Source organism: Notolabrus celidotus, chromosome 17 (genome assembly GCF_009762535.1).
Source record: "Notolabrus celidotus isolate fNotCel1 chromosome 17, fNotCel1.pri, whole genome shotgun sequence".
In the NCBI taxonomy this organism is placed as follows: Eukaryota; Metazoa; Chordata; class Actinopteri; order Labriformes; family Labridae; genus Notolabrus; species Notolabrus celidotus.
Genome location: NC_048288.1, coordinates 9,571,609 through 9,586,951, shown reverse-complemented (window position 1 = coordinate 9,586,951; position 15,343 = coordinate 9,571,609). Strand labels below are relative to the sequence as shown.

Genomic DNA, 15,343 nt, shown 5'->3' with positions numbered 1-15,343 from the left:
ATGTATGCTCAGAAAAAGGCAACAAAAAATAAAATTGATTAGACAAAATTCAATTATTTCAAAATATGAGAGTCTAATAAGAAAAGAAGAGTTTTAGAAATCAAAGTGAAGCTAGTCTACTTCTGTCACTCAAATATGCCTATAATTTGTCTAGCCTATTTACTCCACTTTACTGAGAAAACAAGTTAATTTAAGTTTTTCAGTCCTTCAGTTTTCCTTAAGATCTGGACTTAATGTCAGATTATCATAACTCCTATCTCCAGAGCTGCAAAAGCACAAATCAAAAACTCAAATGAACTTGGTAGAATGGCATGTTGTGGTTTCGTCAGTCACAGTTATCAGCCCTGTTTTGTTTTCTATGTCAGAAAATGATCCATGTCACACAATAGTACAAGAAAAACACACTAAGCAGGTAAATGAGAGTCATGACTCTTTCCATTCAATGTGTATGGTTTTATTTCCCCGGATGCTCTCTTTTCAAAAGAGTTAGGCTACTTTTGATTACCAGCGAGTTCACATGATAGTTCATTAACAAAAACAGGCAAAAATTATTATGAATGAGACACAATTCAATTAATTTAAAGTATGAGAGTTTAATACGAGAAGAATAGAGTTTAAAAAAAAGAAATAAATCAAAGGGAAACTAGTCTGCCCCTGTCAGTCTAATATATTTTGTTTATTATGGGAGTCCTGGACATTTTTTACTCCACTTTACTGAGAAAACAAGTTGATTTAATTTGTACAGTCGTTCAGTTTTTCTCAAGATCTGGACTTAATATCTGATAATCATAAGTTGTATCCCCAGAGCTGCAAAAGCACAAAACAAACACTGACATGAAAATGATAACATGGCATGTCGTGGTTTGGTCTGTCACAGTTATCAGCCCTGTTTTGTTTTCTTTATGTTAGAAAATTATCCCTGTATCACGATAAAAACAAGTGTTGTTTTCTAGAGATGTTGAGATAAATGAATCCATTAAAATGTAAAAACAATCTTTGTTTTCTTGATTTAAGAGCAAAATAAGTCCAGCGCTTGAGGAAGTGAAATTCACTAAATAAAATGTACTGAAGCATGTCCACTTAGGGCACTTTGTTAACACCGAGTCCCTTATGAGGTGTTTTATTTTCCTTGTAAGTAAAGATAGACATTTTGAGTTATTTTATTCTTGGTAGTAAATCTATTTGTATGTTGTTGTATTTTTAAGCCTCTCCAATGTTTTGCATGAAAATTGCCAAGTCAAATAAAAGCTGTGGATTTAAAGGGATGAGGTGTCCTTAAATAAAGTGGCTGCATGTAGAGGAAATACTCAGGTAGAGCTTCAGTCCTTTAAATTTGGTTTGTAAGGTCCACAGTATAAAATGTTCTGAGATGCATTCCACCGACTAAGAGGCAGAGGAGTTGATCCCTCCTGACAGATTTCTAGTTTTTAAAACATTTATGAAACCAGAAATAACACCAGCAGCTGATTTAAACCCCAAATATTAAGAAGCCAGAGAAGGTGGTGTCATCATCTTCATCAGCAAAGAGCCCATTGAACAGCTCTCCTCCTGCCACCTGCAGCCACACCCTGTCCCCCACATCCAGGTGCAGCACAGCACCCCCTGCTGCCTGATCCTCACCGCTCTGGTAGTTATCTGTGGTGTGGATGATCTTTGCACCATTCTTCACCAGAGCCACCTTCACATTTCTGGAGAAGACAGTGATGTGGTAGGTGAAGAAGTAGGCTCCTGCTGCAGAGCATGTGAATCTGCCGGTTTGTGGATCGTAGTGATTCTGCTGATTGTAAATAATCTTGTCAAACCGGATGGGTGCGTTAGCTGCTGGGAGTTTAGAAACTGTTGTGAGTCCCACAGAGAAGGCACTTTTAGAGATAAGAAAAGCATCTCCCTTCTCGCCCTTATCACCTCTCTCCCCTCGAGTTCCTCTCTCACCGCGATAACCAATGTTGCCTTTGTGACCTGGAACACCGATTTCCCCTTTAGACCCTGGCCTGCCGGGAGGTCCTAATGGTCCCAGAATACCTCTGTCACCTCGAAGGCCAATCTCTCCCTTGGGACCCTCTGGTCCAAGAGGCCCCAAATCCCCTTTATCTCCTAGGGGTCCAGGCAGCCCAAGCTCTCCCTTATTTCCTTTCATGCCAATGGGCCCTTGGACACCTTGAGGCCCCATTTTCCCAGGAGTACCCTTTTCTCCATTATCTCCTCTTTTCCCTTTGGGCCCAGCTGGGCCAAGTTCACCTATAAATGACAAGCACACATAATCCCTTTATGTTAAAGGTGCATAAATATTCTGGGAGGCCAGAACACTTAGGAAAATGTATGAATAATTACAATAAATAATGTGCATAATGATACTGTTTAGCTGGTTAAATTAGTTCAGGTTACAGAGAAGATACATACCAGGCTCTCCTTTTCCTCCTCTGACGCCGTCGCTGCCTGGTCGTCCAACAGGGCCAATTTCACCTATGAGTCATAGATGATTGTTATAATGAATCACAAAGTTGAAGTCTTGGACATGTAGGGAAATGTGCATCTAAAGTTCTAAAAGAGAAGTTTAGCCATCCAGACTTACCTTGATCCCCCTTTTCCCCTCTTTGTCCATCCCGGCCGTCTCTGCCAGGTGAACCGTTGTGTCCAGGGTCCCCTGGTATTCCAGGGTATCCACAAACACAGGCTTTATTTTGTGCTTCTTCCTGTGCAACACACCTGGCCATCAATACAAGGAGCAAGAGAGAAACTCTAAACCTCATCTGCAGCATTGTGCCTGATGCACCTGTCCCTCAAACTCAATTTCACACCATGCAAAAACTTTAGACCACAAGAAGAACACTGTGGTGCATAAATTCTGTGAAAAAAATACAGAAACAAATTTTCTAAGCTGTCTTTTAACAGGCTGAACAAAAGGAAGTGTTAAAACCAAGACACCAACTCAAGAACACTTTAACTAACCAAGAACTTTGGACAGAAGTGACCTCGGTCCTCTGAGTCTTTTCATTGGTCTGACTGTGTTTTAGGTTTACTTATTGAGTTGGTCAGTTACACATCACCTGTGCCCCTCGTCATGCCTCTCCAGTCTGCTGGAGGCTAATAATAAGCTGTATGTGCAGGCCTGACATGCTCAAGGCTGCATAGTTTCTCATGAGCTTCCTTCTGTTGCAGCAGAGCAAACATAAAACCTAAACAAATGATTGTACTCTGTCAGCTCACATCTACACAGGAGGATCTTTACGTCTATTTTTTTAGTCGAGCAATAAAAAGATAGTGTAATGAATTGTTGCCTCTGAATAATATGAGCTGTTGTAATTGTCTTGGATTTAAAAGACAGCACCTTAATGTCACAGTATCTGTTTAGTTGTTGAATGCTAGTGAGTTAAAATGTTAATTCAGGCGTGTTTCTCATGTTTGCTCTTTAAATGTCAACAGTCACAAACAATTGACCCCGTAAAGTTGATCACTAACATAAAATGTGACCTTCAGAGCCCAACCCTTCTTCTTCTTTATCTTAATGAAAGTGTCCCTGAGATGTTATCTGCATGCTGGACTGATTTTGGAGCATGGTCCAAAATCAGCAGCGGGAACGTTTGGTGACTACACACACATAAATAAAATGTAAAACCACAGCTATTCCCAGTTAACACAACAGAACAGTATTTTAGAAACATTATCTGAAAGTACTGTTGATGTGTTTTTGCTGCTCCATCCATAAAGGTACAACCAGCTTCTTAAAAGCAGCACTGGAGCAGCTGTAATATCTCACTCAAGCACAGGGGCTTCACTGAGGCCTCTCTAGTAGAGTAACCTCCATAATTATCATGCTGTGCTGCTGCCCCTTTATTAGATTGTGTACAGTGGGGAGAGACAGCAGGGATGGGCGCAGGGGAGGAGCTGGAACATAAAACCAAGATAAGAAAAAAACACTCTGCGCACACAGCATATACACATGTACATCTCTGTTATCCAGACACCCAGCTTGTGTTTAACAGACTGACACAAATACATGTTCGCACACTTTATTTTTTCATAATTCATCTTACAAGCCTCCAGATATAAATATATTCAAAAATATAAACATGACAATACATAAAAGTGCACATTCAAGCAATGTCTGTACCTGGCACCAGAAATGGAAACGTCACTGTCAGACATGTTGGCTACCGCACATGTGTTTACTAAGACACAAAGATGTAATCTAACAAACAAATAACAAAGGCATGGCTCAGAATGAATGAAACCCATTTAGAATTTACAGACAATAAATCAGGACCCAGTCTCTGTAGTCCCATAACCAGGCACAACGTGAGGTTGATTTGGTTACAGAGGATACTGCAACATGTCTACAGACAAGATAGCAGAGACATCGTCTGTCACTGAGTTCCTTTAAGTTTAAGGCTAAATAATTACACACCTTCCTAGAACAATGACAGATGATGAAAGGAAATAAATGTTCACCTATATACAAATAAATAGCTTTAAACATGCTGTAACAGTTTATCCAGAGTTTGTAGAACACTGATGGCTTGTTTTGTACAGATTTAATCTTTAATTCTCTAGATAAAGACTAAATTGATGTTGAATGACTCCACATTAGGTAACCATCTGCACATGGAAACATAGCAAGAGAGGGAACAGCACATGTCAGAGGGGAAGAGAGGAAGAGGACAGCTTTAGAAGGAGGTCTACAGAGTTTGACATCATTTTTAAAGTTAGATCACTCTGTTTGGGAAAGCAGCAGTTCCAGGGAGATTGAGGTTAACACGGCAGGTGCTAGAGAGGACACGAAGGTCACAACTTCTGTGGTATTAGTAGAAAATAATGACAGGAAGCAGGGGAGCAGGTTAGGTAGAGAGTGGCCTACATGATCTGACGGTGCATACCGTAGCCTGTCATACCAGCTTGTGAAGCCCCGCGGTTGCTGCCCATCTGCAGGCCAATCAGACTCTGACCCTGACGGAGCTGCTCTTCACTGAAATCACGTCGATACGCCTGGGCTTTCCTGCAAACATGTACAACAATTATAAACAGAGGTGGAGGAACATGAAGCATTATATAAAACACAGGCCAAATCACAATCTATACTTCAAAGCCAAAGCACTGAAACCTCATGGACTTGAATAATGTCAGGTGTGCAGTGTGTGAGTGTGTGATGGTAGATAAATTACTCACTATCATGACACCACATGTTTCCAGGACACAAGATGTGACATTAAACAAAAGAAAGCTAACCTCCTGACTGTGTTTGAGCGTTTTACATTAGTGTTCATTTATTGATCAAACAGTAAAAAGTCTGAAAATCCATTCATGTGAATCCTCTGTGAATCTTTGACAAACATAAAACACCTCTGCTAACATGCTCCAAGTAACCACAATGGAGGTTAACCATATGATATCACTCAGAGCCCTCACACACTCCATGATTTTACTGTGGAGCAGCACTAAGCACTCACACACTTATTGGGAAGACACTCTTGAAAGTCAGTGAGTCATAGAGTGTGGAGATTGGGATTAAGCCATAGAGCTTTTTGTTTACCTGTGAAACCAGTCACGGTCTCCTCTGTAATGACCGTCGTCCTTGGTGACAGCCAAACTACCCAGAGCCATCATAGTCCTTTGCACTGCTGCCATGTCCTTTCCTACAGCAAGAATAATGAGAAGTTTTGTTAAGTCATTTAGTTAGAACAGCTAAAACAGCGGTGAGTTACTTTATACCAGTTCAGTAATCAGTGGATAATCACCTTCCCACAGGTCCACGGTTTGAAAGATGTCAGTGGTTGTGACTCCGTACGCTTCAGCTGCCTGCAGAAACTGAGAGATTTTCTCCATTTGTTTGAAGGCCATCTGCGTCTCTGGAATCTTTTTGATCGGCTCCTTCCCCCTCGGATAAAGGCTGTTGATGAGCCTGCAGAGGATCTGGAACAAACAAGGTCAGACATTTAAAGCTTTATCTAAATTCACACATTGACCGAACCAAGGTGCTCTTATTTGACATGCCTAAAAGCAGTAATTCATTTTTTCCCTTTTCTGTAGATCCTCCTCCTCTGCCGAGGATTCCTCAAAAGACAGGGTTAACATTTATTTAGATCTATTTGCACAAGTCGATGTAAAGTATAAGTCACACCCGTCACTGAAAATCCAGCAAGCATTACATTTATCTTTATTGAGCTCCTTGCTGTAGCACCAGAAATGGATGTCTCTGGCTGGTCTCTGATGGATTTCCCTGAATGATTTTCACATCATTAGAGTAAGCTGCAGTGTCACAAAGCAGACATTGCAGTAAAATGCACTTTTATAACTGGTTGGTAATTATGTCTCATAGTGTTTAGCATCTCCACTGTGGAGTCTAAGGAGTTCTCCAACCCCGCCATTAAAATGACTCTAAATCTACAATTTTATAGCACGAACCATGAAACAAAAATCACTCCTCTTCTCTGCACTTTTCTGACTTGATCTGGCTCTTTAAATCTGCCCGAGCTGCTTTGTTTTTACCTAAATTATTAAACCATAACTTCTATTTTAAGTCCAGGTGCTGCAGCTACTCACCGTCCCATCCATCAGCCATTTCTGGAAGTTCAGCCTGCCCGCCTGTGGCCTCTCTATGTTCCCTCCACACTGAGTAACTATCCAGTCCACCAATCGTTGCTCCAGGTCTGGGTCATACTTCTGCTCAATCTTTTCCTGCACCTCTCGGCTCAGTCCGTAGCTGGGCCCTCTGTTCGCCATGGCTGCTGCAGGAACACTCTGGTACAGTGTAGTAGCCCTGAGGAGAAAAAGGAGCATGTTTTAGAGGAAAGTGCATGAATTGTGACAAGCTGCAGACATGTAGTCTGAAACATAAGGCCTGGGTGACACCATGATATAACTCTAATAACATGAACCTGATTAAATAAAGATAGATAGATAGATAGATTGATTGATAGATTGATAGATTGATTGATTGATTGATTGATTGATTGAGCACTTTAAAAAATTGGCTTGGTGTTCAGGGAAAAGCTACTGTATAATGCCATGTTTCTGTCTCTCTGGAGCACCTGTCTCCCAAAGTTAAGCCCTCCACCCATGCCCAGCTCTGGATGCTGTAGCAGTGAAGGGTGTGGTCGCTGGCTGCTGTCCCGCACGGGGAGAGGCCAGCCCTCTTATTGCTATGGCAACAATCAAGCCCGTTTCCGGCACGCTGTGTGCAGTGATGCGCTGAGAGAGAGAGGATGGTCAAAGTATGACCTCCAGTAGACAGTTATCATGCCACCAAATAAACAATCAAATGTTTGATCAGAAAGTTTGTGTCCTTTACAATAACACACACTGACGGATCTATATTTAGCCTGGCACGGAGTTTAATTCGATTACGTCAGTCCCATGTGCCGCATAAAAAAAGGTTAGTGTGACTGTCGTTCAGCGCATTCCCCTCACTTAAACTCAGTCAATAATGAAGTTCCGCCATCATTGTAACCACACCACACTGATACACATCCTGCAGCTTGTTACACATTAAACTACTCCAGAGGCAAACTGAGTAAATCAAGCTCCTAACATCTAAAGCTGCGACACTGCATCACTCGCATCAACATTATTCACTCCATGTCCTGTCTTTACGCATCAACATTATTCATTCCATGCTCTGTGTTTGGAGCACTTTGATCTGATAAAAGCTGCGTACACTTACCGAAAAGGAGAGTCGGATTTGACCGTGTCACCGTGCTTCAGTTCCGCTGAGCTGGGCAGGGCTGAGGATGCTGTAGTGCTGAAGCATCCATGAAGCGCAGCACAGGCGCGTGGGGCGCAGGCTGGGTCCAGTTTGACCGGGAGGGGCGAGTCACTCGTTTTATATGCCAGCTTTTCCAGGAGGGGTCCCCAGAGACTCTACAACACAGAATGCGACGTGACACTGCTTCCGGACAGTGGTCAGTGTAGTGCATGCTCAGCTTTGCAGCAGGGAGAGAGCCTCAGATAACCGAAGCACATGATGAAAACCAAAGCGATCAAATTCTGTTTAGAAACCCAATAAAACAAAAACAAGTCATCACCCTGCTGCGTTCAATAACAAATCAATTTAACCTCCAGACAATCTGATGGAGTTTGTTGCAGAGTTTAACTAGTTTCTCATGCTCAGTTTTTGTTGTCTTTCATTGGCTCCTACACAAAGTACGTTATAAGGTATTTTGTTTCTTACAGAATCTTAGTTCCAGTAATGGAAGACATTTCTCTTCACTAACTGAGTTAAGAGGGTTGCTTTGAGTAGTGCTGTAGCTCACTACAGGGAGAGCGATGCCTTGTTTTTGAAGGAAGACAGCAAACAAATAAAATGTAGTTACTAAAACATCATCTGGTGCACAAACCTGCTTCATGTAAAAACTAAAACATATTTGTTTGCCAGTTAACACTTTGTCTCCTGATGGCATTAGACTGTCGTCCTGTATGCTCCATGAATTGATTTTGATTTTAGTCTTGACACAACAAATCACTGACTGCATAGCTCAAGCACGAGTTAAAGGTCAGTGCTGCAGTTAAGTGGATCCCAGAGAGTTAAGTGGTTGGTTCTGCCCCATTGAGCACAGTACAGCCAGTGGCCAATTACATGTTAATAATCAACAGTCCAGTGGCTCCATTCTGCAGGCCTCTCTGTGGCTAAAGGCCAACAGGAATGAGGAGTCATGTAACAGAGCGTCCTGCTAAACAAAAATAATCCGCTCATGGATGTAGCCTTCAACCTTTATCATATAACTCAGTTAATGGAAACATGTTGACATGCTTAGAAGTGTCATTTCAGTGTTTTGCTGTGATTCAATAATAATGTCCTGATTTAATATCATCTGTTTGAGCTGTTAAGTAAGGAGCTTATCTAAGAAATACATAACAGACTTAAATGTACTTCACTTCATGTGATACAGCCTTGAATATGTTGTGTTTGTGGGAACAGACTGAGACCTGCACTCTCATGTGCAGAGGTTTTATTGGCCAAAACAGTTGAAAAGTGATTAAAAAAGGCACAGGAGAACTATGCTCTAAGTAAAGGGGGTGGGGGGGAGAGTCAAACAATAATAACAGCGGCAGACACAGCAGCAAGGACAGACCTAACGCAGGCCGACATAACACTCCGTATAATAACCTGGAACACATACAAATGCAACCTGAAGGTAAGAGGTAACGTCTAACAAGAGAGCTCCTCTCAATGTAGTTTGCTGTAACGGCATGTTGAAGTGACAGATGAAGTAAAGGGGGAACCGAGGGGATAAAAGGTGATATTTGGCAGAGACGCATGCCATTGTTTGGTAAATTTCTTGAGGGTTGACTTCTAAGTAAACAAAGTCCTTGTCTCTTTATCTCAGCAACCTCTCAAGCTCACTCCCCCTCCCTGCACTCAGACCAGAGTGGTCAGCTTGTCTATGAGATCGTCAATAGTGTACACCATGAGCTTGATGTCATCCTTGTCAGACATGCGGTGCTGGCCGTGTCGCCGGAGGATGACGTCCACATCGGGGCTCAGGACGCGTTCTGCGACCTGCATGGAGATGTGCCAGGGGACATCATCATCCTTGAGCCCGTGAATGAGCCTTACGGGACATGTGATGGGGATGGGACTCTGGAGCACACAGTGATTTTCTGCCTCCTTCAGAAAGTCCATGCTAAACTTATAAAAACCTTCCTCTGAGTGCTTGGTCGGCACAGTCCACTCCCCTTTCTCCTCCCACTCTTTGCGTGCCTGCACATTTAAACAAACAAATCCATGTCAGACATTTCAATAAGAACACATACCAGTCTAATGAAATAACAACAATGTGATTTGTGTGATACTGTTATATGATCCTACCTCGATAGGAAGAGTGTTAAATTGTGTGACGAGGTGATCAGCAGCAGTGGAGATGCCTACAAGTGCAGCAGTCTTCTCTGGTCTTGCAATAGCTGCCAGCAGCATGAGCCAACCGCCTATACTGGAACCTACAAGTATCTGAACAAACCACAAACAGACTGTTAACCATCTGATAAACCAAACACCCCACAGAGCCAGGTCTGAGCAGAACATTCACTGCAGAGAGGGACTGAAATGTGGTAACACAGTGCCACCTCCTGGACATATGGTGGAACATACAATCAATACCAGACATAGAAGTTTAACAAATTCATGTATTCCCATTCTATTACTGAATTTACTGTTTTGAACATTTGTATTGCATTTCAAGTAAATCTCTTTTTGGCGAGTTAAAATATGTATTATTTTATGAAAGGGTTTAAAGAGTACACTTCTGCAAGAAGCCAACCTTGATTTATGTTTCAAAAATGAAGTGTCCCTCATTTTTAAAATAATGTTCAGTGTGACATTACTTGATAATATGGTTAATCCTTTCTTAACATCATTATCTCTGTGCAGAAGTTGATTGAATGTGTGACACCAGATGTAAATATAGAGCCAACCGTGATTCAACCTGTAAATGACACACCTGTTCTGTGGAGACATGAAGCCTCCATGTCACTGAGGTGAGAGTGAGAGTGGAGGTGTGGATAATATCAGTATGTTCAGACAATCTGGCAGGGAAAACTTTACATCAAGGTAACTTCTTGTGAAACCGTATCAGAAAAAAATTGTATTTTTATATTAAAGCTTTTAGTTCACTATTTAAACTAGCCAGAGCTCAACCATTATTATTGTGATGATGCCATTACATGATGTGAATAATTTATGACAAAGTGGGAGAACACTTTTCCGAGAACACTAACTGATAACCGAAGATACTTTAACTCACAAGACAACTTTAAGACTCTCTTATTAAGAGTGTCTTCATTCTCACCGTCATGGTGAGTATGTTTTGATCCTGAATGACTCGCCTCTGTTAAATATATCTTTATCTGAAAAATGTACGGTACCAGTCAAAAGTTTGGACACACATTCTCATTCAAGGATTTTTATTTATTTTAATTATCTTCAACACTGTAGCCCCCTTTTTCCTTAATGACAGCTTTGCACACTCTTGGTATTCTCTCAGTCTGCTTCATGAAGTGGTCTCCTGGAATGGTTTCTAATTAACAAGAGCCTTGCCAAGAGTTCATTTGTAGAACGACTTGCCTTCTTAATGTGTTTGAGACCATCAGTTGTGTTGTTTAGAGGTAGGGTTAGTACAAAATGGATATCTCCATTTGACTACTGTCGTAATCCATATTATGGCAAAACCAGTTTATTTCATAGTTTTGATGTTTTTGGTATTAATCTACAATGTTGAAAATAACTAAGATAAATAAAAAACATTGAATGAGAAGGTGTGCCAAACTTTAGACTGGTACTGTACATTACTCACTGGCTTTACCGGGGGAATCGCCAAATTCTGGATGTAGCTGTTATGGAGCTCTCAGTATCTGGTTTGCATGGAGCTACAGGAAGCACTATTTCATCTTGGATAAGATCCATAACTAAGATCCAAGAGTATGAGTCATTTGATGACATACCTGATAATTATCATGTGACTTTTTGACCTCGCCCACTACTACTACTACTACTACTACTACTACTACTACTATTAATATTTCTTTATTTTTGATTCATTTATCACCATGTACTTCTTGTATAACCTGGAGTACACATTCCCTGTCATTATCACATGGAGATCTATCTGCAGAGTGGGGTGGGACGTTTCCATAATTAGTTTGCTTTGTTTGGTTTTGCTCTCTGATGTGCCTCAGCCTGTTTCACACAGCTGATGTTGCAATGTGTTGCTTTGACAACAATAAAAATTGAAATGCAAAAAAAAATAAAAAAATTGTTGAGTACGAGGCACTGACAGTACAATAAAGGAGTTTCTTGTGATTAAAGAAGAACCTGTTCCCTTATCAACAGAGCATCTTGAACCAACTCTTCTCAGGTCCAGGGAGCTGTCTTTTATTTAAATTCATGTTACTAAAGATCCTGTTGACAGAGGGAAAAACGCCAGCTGAAGACAATGAAAACGTCTGAGCTACATTTTGTTTCATTGAACTGGTAAGATAATATCTGAGGACTGGAAATTTAAAGGAAATAAATGTATGCACAATTAACTCATTCTCAAAATAAAAGGAGTCTGAAGATGCCAAAAAAAGCCTGGTTCTATGACAGCTAAGACAAAAACCAGAGGGTCAGACCTGTAGATTAGTTCATATTAGGGTTTGAAATTATGTAGCGAGCCTGTTTTATCTATCCTTGGTGATATTTTGGCTGTTGTGTTATTGTGCTACTGTCTTCTGAGTAAGTTCCATATGTTTTTGTGAAAGTTTAACTGGAACTATAGCTTGTTTTTTGCGAGCCTGTCCTTAATTATGGTAAAGTTGAAGGAAACCTGCTACAAGCTATGTTGGGCTAACGTAATGGTATCATTTATCAAAACAGATCAATAAAGAAAAAGTGGAAAACAAAAGACATTCACTCATTCAGGAGAGTTTAGTTTCAGGCCTTTCTGTCTTCCTCTGGTTTTCTATTTTATTTATTTTAAAGGAAAACAACTGACAGAAAAAAGAGAAGTCCTGTGGAAGTCCAGATGTTTGCAAGCTGTTTCAACACCTTCTGTCTGCCTACCTGTTGTTCTCTGCAGCTACAAAGGAGACATTGTTTTGCTTTAAGTTTGAATTTTTAACACAGAAAAAGGTGTTAAAATATTGTTTCCAAAATGTCAAAGACATGAGATGTTAAGCATCCCCGATGACACAAAAGATGCAATCTTTGCAAAACTATATTTCATTTAGGTAATGGCCTTTTACAGGCTGCCTGTGCCATCTCAATCATCGCACGGGCTGATTCGTTGTATCATTTCCCCAGATAAACTTCCCCTTTCACTGCCGAATGGAGCGTCAGTTGGATTTAGTTTTTCATAAACATCATAATCTTGTGATTTAACATGTGCATATTAGGAATATATCATAACAGTTGTTATTTTTGAGCATAATTTGTTTTTGACATCTTGCATTGTGTTAAATTATGTTCAAGGTGCTTCGTTTCCTGACACATGCCTGGAACTGTTCGCACTGTTCGCAGGATTTCCCAACACCCAGTCATTTTTCTCAATGAACAAAATTCAGTGACTGTTGTAAATCTAAACCTGTTCAGGGAGCTAACTCTTAACGCCCATCCCTTTGGAGCAAAGCTTTCATAACTTCATTGATCCGTACCGAGCAGGGCACTGCTGACAAGGGTCATGACCCTGAGAAATATTTACCTGTGGCCCCTCTGCTAACTCATCCAACACAAAAAGGACGTCTTTCTTCCAGGTACCGATGGTTCCTTCTGCCATCACCCCCTCTGAGGCCCCATGTCCTGTGTAGTCAAACCTGAGAAAACAGACAAAGAACATGACTGTGGGTACCAGAGGGGAACACATTGGCAGGACACAAGAGGCCGGGGACTAATCTGCTTTTTGAGTACATCGTGTACGTTTTATTTTACAGTGAACATGAGATAAGGTCAGTAGTATGGATCAATTGTTTTTGTATCCCATAATCTCAGGATGAAGATTTGGACCAATGAAAGAGTTTAGAATGGTTTGAGCAACTGATTCAAAAATAATAACACAGTTCCAAGAAAATGTGGAATTAAAAAGACAGTACAGCTTTCTAGAATTCATTTTCATTTATGAGTGCTCACTGCTGTCAGCCGTCACTCTTGTGTGGTCTATTTTTTTATTTGGATTTCAAATACTACATTGCTTAAAGATATTAAATATAACTAGCGTTTTTTTTATAAAGGACTGGCCTCAGTGAAGAAATCACATCTTATCTTGGTTGCATATGGCATGATACATTTTGGCAAGTGAAATCTAATCTCAGTAAGCACATATACTTAAATATATTTGATTTTACAGCTGTGCTCTAATGTTCAGTGTGGCACATGGCTTTTTGGAAACAAAACCAGAGAGCAATATTTGATTCAAACGCAATTTCATCGATTATTTAAAGTCAGACCTGTGGTATTTTTGTACTGATAGATTTTCTTCTGTGCCCTGGTTTCCTTGGGCCACTAAATATGTGCTGAATCAACCAGGTCTTGTCATTAACAATCTATCAAGAAAAATAACATCAGTATGTTATTTGTTTAGCATTTGCAGGAGAATGCTACTGCGGGGGGACGCCGGCTGTTTGAGTAATTTAGTGATCTTTGTCCCAATAAAAATGATCTGCTCAGGTAGATTTAATGATGCATGGAACAGTAGTTATGTTTGGTAGGTACTGCTGTTGATTTGATGGATTTGATGATAAAATCTAAGACTATATGAATCTAGGATGTACATAAGAGTTTGGACTCTTTGATCATGTCTCTTGTAGTCATACCTGGGGGTATTCAGTGTTGTGCATGGCATGCTCTTAGCATTCATCCCTCTTTGGTGGTGTATTCCGGTGACTTACCTAAGGTATGAATGTCCTAGAGACTTGCAAAACTCCTCCAGTGACTCAGCTTTCTGCCCATTCATGCTGGAGCCATATCCTGGGAGAAAGACCACTCCTGGACTCTTCCCCTTCACTCTCCTGTAGGCCAGCTTCGGGAGGTCTGGTCGTGAAGCATACTGAACTGTGGACTTGTGTCTCCTGTCTCCTGCTTGACAGAGTGCAAAGTATAACTGCTGTGGCGGAACATATTATGTAAATGACTACATTAGCTGTATGTTATAAATTATATAAGCTCGACTAATACAGTACATCCTATGTTAAAGGTTAAGGCTTCTCCTGGCGCAAGTCACAAAAACTGCACATGGGGAGACACATGGAAATGTTCAATATCGACTGAAATAACGAAGAGTGACACTCCTGAATAAGTCGAATGAATTTAGAAGAGTCTTGCACACTATAAGAATTAGCGTAGACAGCGCAAATAACACAACACAGGCGCAAATGTCGCAACATGTACTGCCCTAAATTTGTAAGACGACGCAGTCTGTGAGCCACACCCCCTCCTCGATGTTTAAATACCCTTGTATGAAATTTAAGCGTTGTGTTGTTAATTGTGTCCAAGCGGAGATCTCTACAAACCTTCCAGACGCTTTGAAGACAAAGCAGCGAGCCCTCCATTGCTTAAAATCTGTGAAAGTCCTCTGCGGCAAGACCTCAGCGCGACGGCTGCCATACTGCTCCGCGACCAACTGAGGAACTATCGCGAGAGTTGCAGCAGGGACTCTCGTTTACTCGCAGAGAAGTTGTAGTCAGGTTGTAGTCCATTACAGTAAAATACAGCACAGCTCAGCGGTGGAGTATCCACATAAAGTAGAACTGTTCGTCTTATTAAAAAAAAAAAAAAAGGCCTCATAATTTAGATGAAAAAACACTCTGAAATAGGAAGTAGTTGGTGGCACATTGGAGTGATATTATTATATAGCAGAAAAAGAAAACATTGCAAAGACTCAAT

General features: G+C 40.8%; 3 protein-coding genes across 4 annotated transcripts; all 3 read right to left on the bottom strand.

The window, feature by feature from the left end:
- Window positions 1-23: 23 nt before the first annotated feature.
- c1qtnf9 (C1q and TNF related 9) lies at window positions 24-2,759 on the bottom strand. The gene is made up of 3 exons (XM_034706674.1): window positions 2,573-2,759; window positions 2,401-2,463; window positions 24-2,238 (listed from the first exon to the last, which is right to left on the bottom strand). The coding sequence occupies exons 1-3, from the start codon at window positions 2,757-2,759 to the stop codon at window positions 1,469-1,471; spliced, it is 1,020 nt and encodes a 339-aa protein (XP_034562565.1). The 3' UTR covers window positions 24-1,468.
- Window positions 2,760-3,996: 1,237 nt separating this feature from the next.
- tagln3b (transgelin 3b) lies at window positions 3,997-8,814 on the bottom strand. Of its 2 annotated transcripts, none has more exons than XM_034706757.1 (5): window positions 7,658-8,814; window positions 6,538-6,754; window positions 5,733-5,907; window positions 5,528-5,630; window positions 3,997-4,993 (listed from the first exon to the last, which is right to left on the bottom strand). In XM_034706757.1, the coding sequence occupies exons 2-5, from the start codon at window positions 6,715-6,717 to the stop codon at window positions 4,852-4,854; spliced, it is 600 nt and encodes a 199-aa protein (XP_034562648.1). In that variant the 5' UTR covers window positions 6,718-6,754; window positions 7,658-8,814; the 3' UTR covers window positions 3,997-4,851. The 2 variants fall into 2 exon arrangements, with proteins under 2 accessions (XP_034562648.1, XP_034562649.1); XM_034706758.1 differs by lacking the exon at window positions 7,658-8,814 and adding an exon at window positions 7,026-7,142.
- A 111-nt stretch (window positions 8,815-8,925) lies between these two features.
- Window positions 8,926-15,110, bottom strand: abhd10b (abhydrolase domain containing 10, depalmitoylase b). The gene is made up of 5 exons (XM_034706755.1): window positions 14,971-15,110; window positions 14,350-14,536; window positions 13,167-13,278; window positions 9,803-9,940; window positions 8,926-9,694 (listed from the first exon to the last, which is right to left on the bottom strand). Exons 1-5 carry the CDS (start codon window positions 15,062-15,064, stop codon window positions 9,353-9,355), a joined length of 873 nt encoding a protein of 290 aa, XP_034562646.1. The 5' UTR covers window positions 15,065-15,110; the 3' UTR covers window positions 8,926-9,352.
- Window positions 15,111-15,343: the final 233 nt, after the last annotated feature.